Here is a 15,821-nt window from a genome sequence, read left to right on the forward strand (position 1 = left end):
TTTGCCACAGTCACCTACCTATGATCTGGATGATCTGTGCCAGCAGGACTCCATCAGTGACATCCTGGCTGAGGTCTTTGATGAGGCGTGGACAGCCGGACTTGGCCAGGTAGTGATTTGCCCAGTCTGTGTATATCTGCAACAACAGGACAAAGCATGCCATCAGTGTTATGTTGGGACAATCCAGCATTCAGAGCAGGGGTAGGAAGGTAGGAAGGTTTGGACAGAAGTTAGACACTGAAAGGTTCCTAAATCCTTTGTAGCAAATCAGTAAACTGTACTAGATAGTAGCAGAGGTGGAAGGTAAGGAAGTCAGAAGTTTACATACCCTCAAAATTATAATATTTTATATTATATTAAAATATTAATATTTATTAATATTATTAATAAATTATGAATGCCACAGACTTTTGGAGTGTTTTACAAAGTAGTGAAAGTAGTTAAATTTGAACGCGCTTTCTCCAGAATGCAATGTAACAATCACCATGTGCTTTGTTTTTTTGAAAACACATAATTAAAATTTCATCAACAAGCATCAACAATTATACATACAGCCCCAGAAGTACACGTACATCCCCCAATAATGTAATAACAATCCATCAGCAAGCTGCAAAAAAAAAAAAAAACACACACTTTTCACAGCCATTGATAAAACAGCATTCTGGCTCAACATTTAATTACTGTTTTTGGCAGAATTGATAAGTTGATCTATGTGTATGGACATGATATTTTGTGTTGTTTGCATAGCTCATTAGTTTTCAACTGTGTTGTTAAAAAGTGGACTGGATAGTGTGTTGTAATTATTGAGGGACCACATTTGTCTCTGGGGGGTTGGAGAGGAGGCTCCGACTGAAAGTTGAACCTTGAATCCAGGAGTAGCAATGTGGCTGTTGCCCTTGCTATGAAAGAGTGAACCAGATCATGTCTCCAAAGGTATTTTTAAACTTCGTCTCATCTGACAATAAAAGGATTCTCCATACAGCTGGTTTGTCCATCTGAGCAGCTGCAAGGTTTAAATCAACTCAAATGTGTTGATCTTAAAACATTGCAACCAATTTATTTTGATCTGTGTGGGACACATTGTTGGTACCATAACCCAGCTAAATGTTAAAAGAAAACAATGATCCCAAACACACATCAAAACTGGTTTAAAAGCAATGCCTGCTCAATAATGAGCACCATCAAATTTGATGAGGATATCTATCCTCTCAGAATTACACCAGAAAGTTCTTAATGGCCCCAAAAACTCTGTAATGAATTAATTGTAGGGGTGTATGCCATCCTCAATAAATTTAAAACTGTGCATCTGTTTTTAAAATGTACAGCAGCAGTGTTTTGTAGGCCACCCTGCAAAGAAAACGGTTCCAATGCATCATTGAAAGCCCATAATTAATATCATATTCATGGCCTTGTTGAGAATATGTAAACCTCTAACCAGCGCCTAATGGGAGTGAAAGTACAAAAACAACAAAGAGATCTAGTTTTAACTTAAATTATTTGAACCCACCACAAAGCTCAGAACAAGCTAAAGTAAATGTCAAAGCACACAAAAGAAATGAAAAATATGCATTTCTTAAGCCTCCATTATCATCACAGATATCAGAAAACAACACTCTCTCTCTCTCTCTCTCTCTCTCTCTCTCTCTCTCTCTCTCTCTCTCTCTCTCTCTCTCTCTCTCTAATAAATGATACTACTGAACAATCAGATGTTAGATACGTGTTAATAAGACACCCCGCACACACTACACATATTCGGCAAACATGACTGACTAAGAACCTTTGGACATCCACATTTGTTGGTAAAGATGTGTATTTTTAAGACTAATGTTAAAACTTTCCTTTTTGACAAAGCTTATAGTTAGAGTGGCTCATACCCTGAGCTATCTCTATAGTTGTGCTGTGATAGGCCTAGGCTGCTGGAGGACATCAGGGTCTAATTTTCTCACTCTACTGATTTCTACTGTTCTTCAGTCTACTGTTCTCCAGTTTTGCATTGTATTACATTGAAATGACTGTCGTCATTTCAGCTTTTAACTTTTTGCTCTCTCTCTTTTTCTTCATAGTAGGTACACCTGGTCTGGTGTTCTGTTAACTGTGACATCATCCAGAGAAGACGGCTCACCCGCTATTACCATCTAATGTAGAACAGATTACTAGATCAATGTGTGCTTCTGTGCTTTTTTGTCTCTCTTGTTGTGTCTCTGCTCTGTCTTCTGTAACCCCCAGTCGGTCGAGGCAGATGACCGTTCATACTGAGCCCGGTTCTGCCGGAGGTTTTCCTTCCCGTTAATGGGGAGTTTTTCTTCCCACTGTCGCTTCATGCTTGCTCAGTATGAGGGATTGCAGCAAAGCCATGTACAATGCAGACGACTCTCCCTGTGGCTCTACGGTTCCCCAGGAGTGAATGCTGCTTGTCGGGACTTTGATGCAATCAACTGGTTTCCTTATATAGGACATTTTTGACCAATCTGTATAATCTGACCCAATCTGTATAATATAATTGAACTTGATTTTGTAAAGTGCCTTGAGATGACATGTTTCATGATTTGGCGCTATATAAATAAAATTGAATTGAATTGAACTGAAAGTTCTAAAACAAATCAATATTTAACTGCAGCAAAATAATCTTGCCATTAAAAAACAACTTTTAAAGACAACTTGTTAAAGTGGAATATTGTTTAACCAGTTCAGTGTGAGATTAACCTGCTGCAATAAAATATGCATTCATCTTGATCCCTCTTACACAAATGTTTTATGAAAGCCACTAAATGTGTTTGCTGTTGTATTTTAAGGTATTAGGAACAAAATTGAGAACTCAACTCTGAACAAAATAAAAGAGGACACAAAAATCCACAATCTATCCTTATTATAAATCATCCTTAAGAATATTTGAATTCTAAATAAATTTTTTAATTGAATCAATCTCTATTTCAATATTCTATCTCTACAGATGGTGTCAGGACTCAGCAGGCAGAGCCGTGCAGTCTCTGCCAGCCCTGCTCTCTCCCTCTCTCCTCCTTCCACAGGTGACAGTAGCTGACTAGTGGGCGGGGCGCACACACCTGCAGTGTGTTCAGCAGCGCCTTACCGCACTATAGGAACTGTGCACAGACAGCGGGAGGATGCCCGTAACACTACCTTGTTGCGGTATGCCTAAGACCACTGATCCGTCTCCTGAGCTTCATGTCCGTGAGTTTTTCGATCCCCGTTTTGGATCTAACCTTTCTCTCGTGTTTTTCTCTTGTTCCCTTGTGTCTTTGGAACCCCTCTCTCGTGTGACTCTGTGCCTTGAAGACCAGGCTCCCGAATCCACTCCTGCTCAGATTCTGCTCTGGCGATCAACCCCCTCCCCCCCTCAAACACCCTTGGAAGTACCAAGTCGGGCAAGAGGTTCGCCTCCCCGGATTCACCCTGGTCTCTCCGGACTCTCCTGGTTCCTCCCGCTGTTTCTCCGGATGCCTGGACCTTGCTCAACCCCCCGCTCTATGGCTCCTCTGTCGCCTGTCTCTCCAACATCTGCTGAGTCCGCCTCACCCCCCCTCCCCCAGCTTAGTCTCCGAGCTCCGTGGTAAGCTTACGTCTCTAGTTAAAACTCATCCCGTGTGTGATCTTATCTAATTATTTGCCTTACCTCACAGATCTCAATTGTTCCACCCGAGTCGCTCTCCACATCAACTCCGTTCCAGAAAAGATTCCCCTCAGAAGTCTTTTTCCAAAAAGAAAATAAAAACCGTAAAACTGCCTCCTGTGTGCCGGTGTGTTCTGCATGTGGGTCAGATTCTTAAACCAAACATGACAGATGGGGATAGTTTTCAGATTTTTTTTAAAACCTAGAACTTTGCCACATATTGATATGTACAGTCACCTTAACATACAAGCAGTTGCTTTGCCCATCATCAGAGCCCATAAAATTACTAAAATGACTTGTGATCTTGGTGGCAGTGTGGACAGCTCCTGAGGTTGGAGCAGTCTCTAAAGATCAAGAATCACAGCTAACCTCTAAGTAATTGACCAAATGAAAGTCAGCTGCAAGTAAAAGTTGAAGAGTCCTTTCAGTTTTCAAAAATTCCTAATTACTTTATCCAATTTCTACACTTGGCCAGTCTCAAATCTTTAAGGCAAGGAGTTGTGATGCACCTGACAAATAAAAAAAATGACTACCTGAAGAAAGCAATTTATACTCAAAATCAGTCCATGGACAATTCTGCAGAAAAAAAAAAGGTGCACGTCTGACTGCTTTAGCCTTAAACTGCCTTATATAGCCGAAAGTGATGTCCTTGTGGGATTTAATGTTTAGCTCTGCTTTATGTTCCACAACTTCTAGAGGACACATACTAGACATTAGCCCTTTTCTGGACTCAACATGTACTGTAGCTTTTAAAAATCGCCATTCAAAAAACTTCCTCATACCGTTCCTTTGGTGTAAATTCCTTTTATTCTGATTCCAAAGAAAGTTTCTCAGTGACCAGAGCTTTCTTCAGGTGTTTGGTTGCTCTCACTGATACACACAAATGCATATGTCATTAGGCAGATTGGTAGGCAACTTGGGGCAAATGCCGTGCCCAGGGGAAAATTGACATGTGACAGGAGGAGGCTGGAATAAAACCCACAACTTTTGGATTACAAGATGGCTATTCCTCCCACTGCGCCACACATAAAATATCCAACTCTCCACATATCTGTGTCGTCTCACCTTTCACATCTGTCTCATATATCAGTATACTTGAGTCTTATGTTATATTATCTAATATAGCTGTAATAATATAATATAATAAAAATAGTATAATATAATACACAAAAAATGCAAAAACCTTTGCTTAAAACATATCCCTTATTGTGTAGCTGAAAAATATATTTTACAAGAAATCTGAGGAAAAATGTCTTCTAACACCCCTGAAAAAATAGGACTTTTATTCCAGCTTGCCTATCCCAAATGGTTGAGATTTGCAGAGAAACTGCCACATTAAACCTAACCACTTCTCATGATGTAATAATCTTTCCCCCTCATAAAACCTCTCTCCTCACTCTGCTCCCAATTAAAAATGTTTCTATCCTGTTCTTTTTGTTTTCTTGGAACCAAGAGGTTAGCTTATTTAAACCTGCCCCCTTGTGGGAGTTTTAATCTGATGTGGTTTCTTTGAGGGCATTTCTTCATGATGAGAAGGAGTAAAGGGTAGACAGGAAAATTAAAGAATTGTAATAAAATGTGGGAGACACATTTGAATGTTCAGGCAGGGGAATAAACAGGTAGGTTAGTATAAAGAAACACAGACAAGAAATGCACCGATCTAAGTAGCCATATAAAGAGAAAACAATTTTGTGCTCAGTTAAAGCTCGATAAGCCCTCATCAGTGACTGGCCAGTTTAATTGGAAGCTCAGAAATCAGATCTTTCTGTAATCAGAAAGATCTACACCTAAGCACCCCTTCTAGAAACACTTTTCTATGTCAAAGTCCCACCTAAAATCTTATTCATAGTTAGCTATTTTTATTATCAGCGAGACATTAAACATTAAGATACAGGAATTACAGATGTAAGAATCTAGTTAAAAAGAAACTTTTTTACAGCAAGTAGAAAACGTGTCTCTCTTGAAACAAGCTGGATGCTACTGAGATTTCAGAATTAAGGAAAAAGTCGTCATTCTCTACAATACGTTGAGACTCACTGCTGTTTTTGGAATAACAGCCAAGAAAACTGAGCTAATCACTTATATAAGATGCTAAAGATATGGCAAATCGGCTTAAATCGGAGCCAACCAGATTTTAGCTCAGTTCTTTCTGAAAACGTTTCAATACCTATGCAGGGGTCTTTGTCCTGAGCAACCTGCAGTTGGTGCACTTCTGTTTTTAAGGACATGGAGGCCCATCCTCCTCGGCGCATTCTAAGTCAGATGCAAATCAATGACCCACCCGCCACTGTCCTGGGTCATTAGGAGCTTTAGCTTGGGGTGAGTGGAGTACTTGGTCACCTGAATGATGAGACGGCTGATGTGTTGGGGGACCGAGCTGTAAACACTGGGGAGTTGGATGTGATGGCTTTTCTCTTTTGACCAAGATGGCTTCTTTCACCCCTCTTTCAAACCATCTGTTCTCTCTGTCCAAAATCTGGACATCATTCAATTCAAGTAAATTTTATTTGTATAGCGCCAATTCACAAAACATGTCATCTCAAGGCACTTCACAAAGTCAAATTCAATCAAATCCAACAGACAGATTGATCAAAAAGTTTCCTATCTAAGGAAACCAAGTAGATAGCATCAAGTCTTGACAAGCAGCATTCACTCCTCCTGAAGGAGCGTAAAGCCACGGGGACAGTCGTCTGCATTGTAGATGGCTTTGCAGCAATCCCTCATGTAGGGATTCATCATTGTCATCAAAAGAGTGGCCTTTGTTCTTGAGGTGCAAGTGGACTGCTGAATCTTGCCCCGAGCTCCTGGCCCTCCTGTGCTGTGCCATGCTTTTATGTATGGAGCAGCATGACGGTGGGTCATTGATTTGCACCTGACTCAGAATTCGCCTAGGAGGATGGGCCTCCATGTAAACAGCAATGCACCAACTGCAGGTTGCTCAAGTGCAAGCCACCAGAATTGACAAAGACTCCCAGATAGGCTTTGAAATGTTTTCAGAAAGAACTGATCAAAAACTCCGGTTGTCTCCGACTTAAGCCTGTTTGCCGTTGTGATGACCCGGATAACTGAGAATTTGCACATGCATGCTAAAGAGAGTTCATAATGCCACTTGCAAATCATTTTGCCCATTTTTATAAGATCAGAAAGTTTCTGGCAAAACTGCACCAACTCCCCCGGTTCATGGAGAGGGTCAAACATCTGTGTCATGATCCTGATGGAGGCCACAAGCTGTTTCCCAGTGCTTCAACCATTTCCGGACTCTTCATTTGACCAAGTCTTTTTTTTTCTTTATTTTTTAAATAACAGCAAAAACCCTGTATTATAGTGACTGCTCTCTTACACACAGTGTGACATCACCTCTGCATCTGAAATTTAATGACTGAGAATGCCATTGAATGTTCTTCCATCTACTTATCTTACAGTTCTCCCAGACATTGGAACAGGTTAGAATCTGTATTAAGAGGTGACAGCATTACAAAAACTAACTTGGCCACAAACTTTATTAAATCATTCAGCTCCTTTTCACATTTCCTTCAATGCAACGCTGTGTAAGAGCATGTATATAGCAGCTAGAGTTTGTGACAGCTCCCTCAGTAATGCTGAGAAACGCCTCGTTTGCTGATTTTAGTCCAGCCAGCCCACCATGGAGCTCCCCAGACGTCCATTTAGGTGCTTTTCTTAAATCTACACGACAGAAAATTCCATCCTACAATGAAGAAAGATAGAGTTGTTTCTGTAAAACCACAGAAAACAAAGATTTTAAAAAGTGGTTTGCCAGACAGCAGAAAACAATGGCTCAGCAACTTTCCCAAATCTACAGAACGTCTCGGCCTTTCCACCCTCTTTTCATCCAGCAGCAGAACAGAAGCTAAACTTGAGCAGAGGTCAGAAGAGGTAAGATTGCTTCCTCTTTCCAACCTTTGAATGAAACACAGAGAAGCTTGCAGATCAAACCTGAGCTGAGACCTTTATAACATGTCACCTCCTGCTGCCCATCCCCTTTACTTACCTCCCAGAGTACCAACCTACTGAGCCGCCCCCCCCCGCACTCATTAACCTATCCTGTCAGGATTCTGATCGCTGTGGAAAGCAGAACCTGACGCTGTGACTCAGGCGAAACATCAGCAGTGGCAGCACCTTCAGAGATGCTGACTGAAAACACTCGCATGTACAAATATACTCACACAAACACAATCCGTAGAAATATTGCCGGCAGCTGGTTATAAACAAGTAAAAATTCTGACTCTCCATCCCCTGTGCCAGTCTCGCTCCTCTTCTTTTCTTTCGGCAGCCAGAATCAATCAACAGAAGTCCAGTCTCCCTCCCTCCCTCTCTCCCTCTCTCCCTCTCTCCCTCTCTCTCTCTCTCTGCTGGTGTTATTCTCACTGATGCAGCATGGAGCAGCCCTCCTCTTTGACTCTACCTGCTCTGCAGACCTGTCCCCTCAGTGACAGCGATCCCAAACGCTGAGAAACAGCCGGATCTTGCCCCGGAGCAAAAAAACTGCCTCCAACCGTCCTGATCACAATGCAGTGATGACTACAGCTACGCAGGTATCTTTGACAGAAATCTGTAGTGGCACTGCTCAGCCTCTGGAGGGAGCCAGGTAAAAGGAGGAAGAGATGTTGGAGTCCAGGCAGAGTGGCTGAAAAGAGATGAAGTCAAACTATGCAGGAGTCACTTCAGCCAGCTAGATTTCTCAATGTGCTTCTGCTGAATGATTGTTAATGCATAGCCTCTTTAATCAGGGCATCATTCCAATGCAGGCTGATATATTAGGAGTTTAACTCTGTTTAAAGAGTTGGGAGCATACATATGATGGCTGAGGCGACGTTCAGCTCTTTAATTTCGTTTGAACGAAGACAGCTAGGAGAGACGAGCCCTCTGTGGCTGAGCTGGCTCGAAAATGTTAACTTGGCAACTGGGCTGCTCCCACATGGGTACTAAATGTAATTAAAGACAACATGGAGCTGCATTAACCAAATGAGCGATGAGCCAAGAGAATCAATGTGACCGCAATGTGATGGAGCTTCCCCTGCAAAGACTTCACCTCCTCTCCCACTTTGTGAAAGCAGAAGTAATGGAAGGTCGGGAAGAGCCCCGATCCGATGGCCATGTCACTGTCAGCACGGTTTACTGAGGCCGGTAGCAAACAAGATGGCCACAAAAGTTAATTTGACAGACAGGAATCTATTGGTGGCAGTTTGTAAGTGTATAGATTTCACCAGAAGAGATTATTAGCCTTTACAAGGCAGCAAAGGTGATAGAAAGATGTTTTGCTACTCATACGCTTCCAGGCATCCAGCTTTCTGATCGTCCAAAGTAAAAAGTTCAGAGGGGACATCCCTCTTAGACAGCGACACGCTCCAAAATATTCTTGGGAATCCATAGTGGTTCTCAGGCCCTTTAGCTTGTTTTGGGTCAAGAACCCTCCAAAAGGGAAGTCTCTAGGTGACCTCCTTACCAGGTCCCTGGAGGAGCAACGGCTTTACTCTGAGGTTCCCCAAGTGACGGAGCTCCTTACTACATCTCCAAAGCTGAGTCCAGCCCACATCCAGGATCTTGGTGTTGATCCATATCTAAAGACCTGAGGTGAGGGCGGGAACGCAGATGAAGTGGGAAACAGAAAACGTTGCAGCTAGTGCTGTGCAACAAAGCAGATTCAATATTGTATCCATGCTTTTATTGGAACATATTTACAAGTTTCTAATACAAGCTGCAAATGGGTTTTCCACACCAATTTCTTAATAATTGAGAAATTGTACTTATTCTACTTAATTTCATAAGGGAACAGTGTTTAGTTTATGACACGTTTCAAAATCAAATGTCTTTAGTTAATAATAATGTTGATTTTATTTGTTCTTCCACGTTGTATTGACAAAGATGCTATCCTGAAAACTGGATCGATAATTTGAAATGTTATCATGATTAATAAAGATCATTCAATCCTAAACAAATAATGTGGTAGCAATTTAGTCCATATCGCCAAGCTGTAGTGCAGGTGAACCCCCAACCAGTCCTCATGACTGGTTGGGGGTTTCCGAACCCAAACTCAAACTTGCAAACAAGTGTAATTAATACACCAATATACTTCAACTCCTATGCTTGAGGCACACACCTCAGAAACAAAACGAAAGACAAATGATGTCTCTCTCAAAGTTTTTCTTTTGTTAATACATTTTTGTCTCCGTTAAAGGAGCCTGAGGTATTTTCATGGGGGCTTTCTTTGACCCCACCTTGTTTTGGCTGCAGGACCCCAAAGCAAAGGTCAGTGAAAGAACACAACCCCAGACACTGGTAGGGAGGCAATACGTTTGCCTCCCTACCCTAAACCATATGTCTGAAGCCTTGTGGTGGGAGGCTGTTAAGCATTTCTGTATCACGTTGTCTGTTAAATTCAAACAGAATAATTGGTATTGTTTGGAAAAAAAAACAACAGCATTAAAGCTCCAGTTTGCAGCTCTCCCACAGAGCAGCACTCAAGATGACCGACATGTTGATGAACCTTACGTGACCTACAATGCAACAGACCAGGTTAAGGATCGACACAGTTCAATCTGTTATGGTTTGGGTTTTGGACTTTTCATTTTTTCTCTCCATGCTCCACACCTCCACTACCCAGCACTATGATCCACTTGCTGCCACCAATTACCTCCAAGCTATTCCTCCTGTTTTCCTGTTATACCTGCCTCACTCACCACTCCCTGCCAGAATGTCTCGTCTTGTCCCGCTGCCTGCATGTAGCTTTTCCCCAGCATTTTCTCGCTCGGCTTTCTGATTCTGTGGACCTGTTCTCACCCTGCCCTTGCTAGTTTGACTTGACTGGTGCTTGTATTCACTGCCTGGTTCAGGTTGTTCCTGGAAAATCTGCGTTTTGCTCTGCCCACACTGGGGACACATCAGCTAGGTCTGATCAAGTCTGTCTCTGCCTGTTACACTTTGTCAAGTCTACCTGCATCGTCTGGTCTAGTCAGACTCTGCCTATATCAGGTCCCCTGCCTCATCCTGTCAACATTGTCTGGTCATCTGCCCAAGGACCACAGGACTTAATGACTTTAGACCCGTCGCTCTGACCTCTGTGGTTATGAAGTCCTTTGAGCGCCTTGTGCTTTCACACCTTAAAGAAATCACTGATCCCCTCCTGGACCCCCTACAGTTTGCCTACAGAGCCAACAGGTCTGCAGACGACGCTGTCAACATGGCCCTTCACCACATCCTCCAGCACTCCCAGCTCTGCTTCAGGAGATGCTCTCCCAGCTGAATGTGCCCGACTCCACCTGCAGGTGGATCACAGACTTCCTGTCTGACAGGAAGCAGCACGTGAAGCTGGGAAAACATGACTCTGACTCACAGCTCATCAGCACTGGTTCCCCCCAGGGCTGTGTTCTTTCTCCTCTGCTCTTCTCCCTGTACACCAACAGCTGCACCTCCAGTCACCAGTCTGTCAAGCTCCTGAAGTTCGCGGATGGCACTACTCTCATCGGACTTATCTCTGATGGTGACGAGTCCGCCTACAGGTGGGAGGCTGACCATCTGGTGACCTGGTGCAGGGAGAACAACCTGGAGCTCAACGCTGCAAAAACAGTTGAGATGGTTGTGGACTTCAGGAAGAACTCAGCCCCAGCTACCCCCATCACCCTCTGTGACTCCACCATTGACACTGGAGTCTTTCCGCTTCCTGGGAATTATCATCTCCCAGGACCTAAAGTGGGAGCTGAACATCAACTCCTTCACCAAAAAACCCCAGCAGAGGATGTACTTCTTGCGGCAGCTGAAGAAATTAAACCTGTCAAGAACAATGATGGTGCAGTTCTACTCCTCCATGATTGAGTCCATCCTCACCTCCTCCATCACCATCTGGTACGCTGGTGCCACCGCTATGGACAAGGGCAGACTGCAGGGTGTCATCCGGTCTGCAGAGAAGGTGATTGGCTGCAATCTTCCATCTCTCCAGGACCTGTACGCCTCCAGGACTCTGAGGCGTGCAGGGAAGATTGTGGCTGATCCCTCGCACCCTAGTCATAGACTATTTCAGTCACTTCCCTCTGGCAGGAGGCTGCGGTCCATCAGGACCAAAACCTCACGCCACAAGAAGTTTTTTTCCATCTGCTACCGGTCTTATGAACAAGGCCAAGAGCCGCCTGTGACACTGGACACTGTCTCTCTCCCACGTTCAGGCTTACATGCTTCTGCATTACATTAACACACAGTTTACTGAATGTATATTGCTTCTGTATATATATATCCATTTTATTAATTTTTATTTTATTGTATTCTTATTTTTGCCTGCACCATCAACACCAAGTCAAATTCCTCGTATGTGCAAACCTACTTGGCGATTAAACTTGATTCTGATTCTGAATCCTGCCATCTTCACTTGTTCTGCAGTCTCTGTCATCTCTTGTCATCATCAGGAATTTCAACCGTTACCTGTCCTGTCGGCCACCAACTTCACTACCGACAATAAACTTTTTAGTACATTAACCTTCTGTGTTGGCTTGAATTTTGGGTTCTATGCATACAAGCATTACACAAACACACCTTTTAAAACGAGAAAAAGGGCAGATCACTTGGAAAAGGTCTTCGGATTTAGCTACAACTTTTACGCACGGTATATACACAGTTTACATGTCATGTTTGAAAACATTCATAAATGGCCTCTTGTCTCCCAAGTTTCTATTAATTAAAAAGAAATGGAAATAAAACTGTCCACCATGAACCAAATATACAACATACAAACTGTAGAGTTGCATTTCCCTCGATTGGATTTAAAACAGACATGTTTAAATACAGTGGGAACATTCTGCAGAGCTCTAAGAGAGCAGAAACGCACAGAAATCCAAAGGCCTCATATGGTAAAAGCAGGGAGCTACTTTGTTGTTGTGCCAGCAGTCAATCACAGCATATCCTTAAGTGTTGGCTAAGCAGATCTGGGCTGATGGAATGGAACACTCATGTTTATAGGACCAATAGAACAATTTCATACACTTTTAGTAAAGAGCTAGTTAAATAAAAGTGAAAACAAAAGATTTCAGGTTGGCAAAGAATGTAAAGTGATCGCTTTATAGAAACAAAATCAAAGATGTAGGTCCAGAAAACATGAAATGACAGAGCCGTGACAGATGCGACATTTCCTTGGGCTGTACTGAACCCCGCCAAAACTTTTCCAAGGAAAAGTGATTTGCCACGCATGTCTGTTGTAAGATCCTACTGCATATTTAGGTAAAAGCTTTCACTTAAACCACCATATACACATTCATCGAGACGCTTGATTCTGAAGCAGAGACTTGTTTTCCTGTTCTGTCAGGCTGCTGCTGACCAAATGACTACAGTCAACAGATAACCGGTTATTGGAGAAAGTACTGGGACTCTGCAACACCTCGGTTTGCAATCATCCCTGCCAGATGAGTTGCTAAGATCAATGGAGAGTGAAGAAGTTTAGATGTAACTGGTAGGACCATCTTAAAGTTGACATTAGCTACTGAAACAGCATACAGGATAGTGAATCTGGGTGCTGTTGTACAGCAAATAAAAAAATCATACCCTTTCTCAGCTGTAGGGTATCATGCCTGATTGGTTCTTATTGAGTACAGCCCAGGATACAGCCGTTATCAGATCCAGCTTCAGCAGCAATAACTCTCAGTACTTCTTTCCTGTGTGACTTTGCAGGAATTTTGGTCCAATCTTTGTCACCGTTGAATGATGGGCTTCAAATCTTTGGCAATTTCATTTAACTATGATCAGGCATGTTTATTAGCAGATGTTAACATCTTGTAACACAGGAGTAAATAATGCCTTCATAGAATTTTACTTTTAAAAGAAACCCAAACAAACGGCTGCATCTATTTGAGCTACAGCAGCTTTACTGTTTTATTGGACCAATAAAACAGGGAAGCTTTCCCAGTGAATCAGTAAGTCATGGATTTTCCGCTGTTCCTTCCTTTGACCAACTCTGATAGGTTCCGACCTCTTGAGAGTCATCCAATGATAATGACGGAGACGTTCTGACCCATCACATTTTGACTACTGTCAAAGTTGCTCAAAATGTTCCCCTTCTGCCATTTATAACTTCTAACATTTCACCTTGGAGGGCAAAATGTTCACTTGCTGCCAAACATATCCCACCCACAAACAGATGCCATGCGGAAAAGATAATCAGAGATGCTTCAGCAGTCATGTGTTGTTATGTTATGTTATGCCTGACCCTTGCTGAACTTTCTATCTTTTTAGAAGTGTTACAGGCAGAAGCATGATCTAATTTCACCATGGTTGCTCGGTGTGGCTGGTTCCTGAGCTTGTCATTCACAAACAGCCACCATAAGCTGAACAAATACCTGCTTCTCCTTTCTGATTCAGCGCCTCAAAGAACCCTTCATCCGACAGCACAAGGAGCAGAAGGCGACTGCTTATGATCCCCAATCCAATTTGGCTCTGAGTAGCTGAGAAGATGGCATGCTGCTCCAGCCGGCTATTACGACCAGGCAGCAGGTATTCCTCAGACATTACGCATGAAGGGAAGCACGCAGAGATGCCTTTGCTAATTACCTGTTCGGCTGCAAGCTCACAAGATGAGCGGCTTGGATCACCGGCCGACCTCAGTCTGGTGGTTTACAGCCGTAATTGTGGGGTTCTTGTCGGATGTTGTTGTTGGGAGGCAGTCAGGAAGCCCCGACAAGCACAGGGAGGCCTCCGGCTAACACCCATCTATTCCGGGATGCCACAGGGGCCTCTTTCAGAACTCTTTAATCTCCGCCCACTTGAACGCGGGCAAATAAATCACGAGAAGCAAACAAACTGCGTTGCCATTTTGGATCTCTGCTGTAGCGCGGTGTTGTAGAGCGAACGTATGGATGTAGAGGCACAGATAACAACCATCTTTTCACGTTTGCCAAGTGGTCCCTCCCCACAGGGTTGGAGGTTTGCTCCAGACAGATTCCAACCAAAACTAAATCATCCAGGCATGATGCTTGCCTGCGTGACTCACCACCGGTCTGCTCAGATTAGTCACACTTCCTCACAGTATCTGACTGGATTACTGTTCAATGAATCAAGATGACTCAGATTAGGGGAGCTGGGTTCAAAACACTGAAACGGGATTCAGCGGGGCTGACCCCGAAGAGTTTTGATCCACAACAAATCTTGGCTTTGTTTTAAAAGAAGGGTAATAAAAAGGGATTTCTACTTTCACTGACATTGTTATTTTTTCAGAACATACATATGGTGGGAGGAGAGGCTTGGTACCAGGACTGAAGGTTGTGCCCTAAACATGTTTCACAAAGAGCATTCCAGCTTTGAGCAGCCACCAGCTGCTAAAACCTCAGCCAGGTATTAGCCAGCCTCACCTTATCAGGGTGGTTCTTTTCAGTACAGAGCCCATTTATGAGTCCATTTATATGCAGCATGCAACATGTCTGTTTGGTTTCAGTCTTGACAGCCATCTGTTTGTTAAGAAACAAATGACTGTAGATCGCGGGATTAATAGCTTTGTGATTGGGGCCCTGTCATCCTGCCAAGGGCCCCGGCATGTTTTTATTAACTACCCTTTTCAGAGGACGGGGCAGAGCCTGGACTGTTAGCAGACCATTCTGAGTCCAAAGCAGATGAATATTTGCTCCTCTAACAATAATAGCAAAGAAAAACAAAAACAAAAAAAAGACTGTTTGATGCAAGGGAAGAACTGCACATTTTAAACGTGGTGCTTAGTTGTGGAATGAAAGGAGAAAAGTGCCTGATCATTTCTCTGTTTTTCACTAATAGAACCTAAGAGTGGGGTGTGCATCAGCATTCAGCTCTCTGGAATAAGTGCTCAAAAAACTACCTTTTACTGTTGTTACAGCTGCAACTATTTTGGAGTATGACTCTCCTAGCTTTCACATCTAGAGGCTGACATCCTAGCCCATTTTTCCCTGTGAAATAGGTACAGCTCACTCATATTGACCGTAGAGTGTTTGCGACCTTTCAGGTCTTGCCTCAAATTCTCAGTTGGATTTAGGTCTGGACTTTAACTAGGCCCTTCAAACACATAATTATTCTTTAATCCAAATATTCTATTACAGTCCTCTGTAGCTCTGCTGGATGGGTAAGCTCTGTCTGACAGCTCTCCTGTATCTCCTGAAGAAAATTGTCTCCACTGCATGATGCTGACATCACCATGTTTCACCGTGGGGATGGTGGGTTCAGTGTGAAGTTTTCC

General features: G+C 43.0%; 1 protein-coding gene across 1 annotated transcript in view; it reads right to left on the reverse strand.

The window, feature by feature from the left end:
* The window catches only part of LOC118561537 (neuron navigator 3-like), a 145,352-nt gene that overhangs the window by 53,846 nt on the left and 75,685 nt on the right, over positions 1-15,821 (reverse strand). The window contains exon 2 of the mRNA XM_036133681.1: positions 19-136. Coding sequence (XP_035989574.1) covers positions 19-136 — 118 coding nt within the window. The remainder of the gene's footprint in view (positions 1-18; positions 137-15,821) is intronic.

The sequence above is a fragment of the Fundulus heteroclitus genome, unplaced genomic scaffold (genome assembly GCF_011125445.2).
Source record: "Fundulus heteroclitus isolate FHET01 unplaced genomic scaffold, MU-UCD_Fhet_4.1 scaffold_66, whole genome shotgun sequence".
In the NCBI taxonomy this organism is placed as follows: domain Eukaryota; kingdom Metazoa; phylum Chordata; class Actinopteri; order Cyprinodontiformes; family Fundulidae; genus Fundulus; species Fundulus heteroclitus.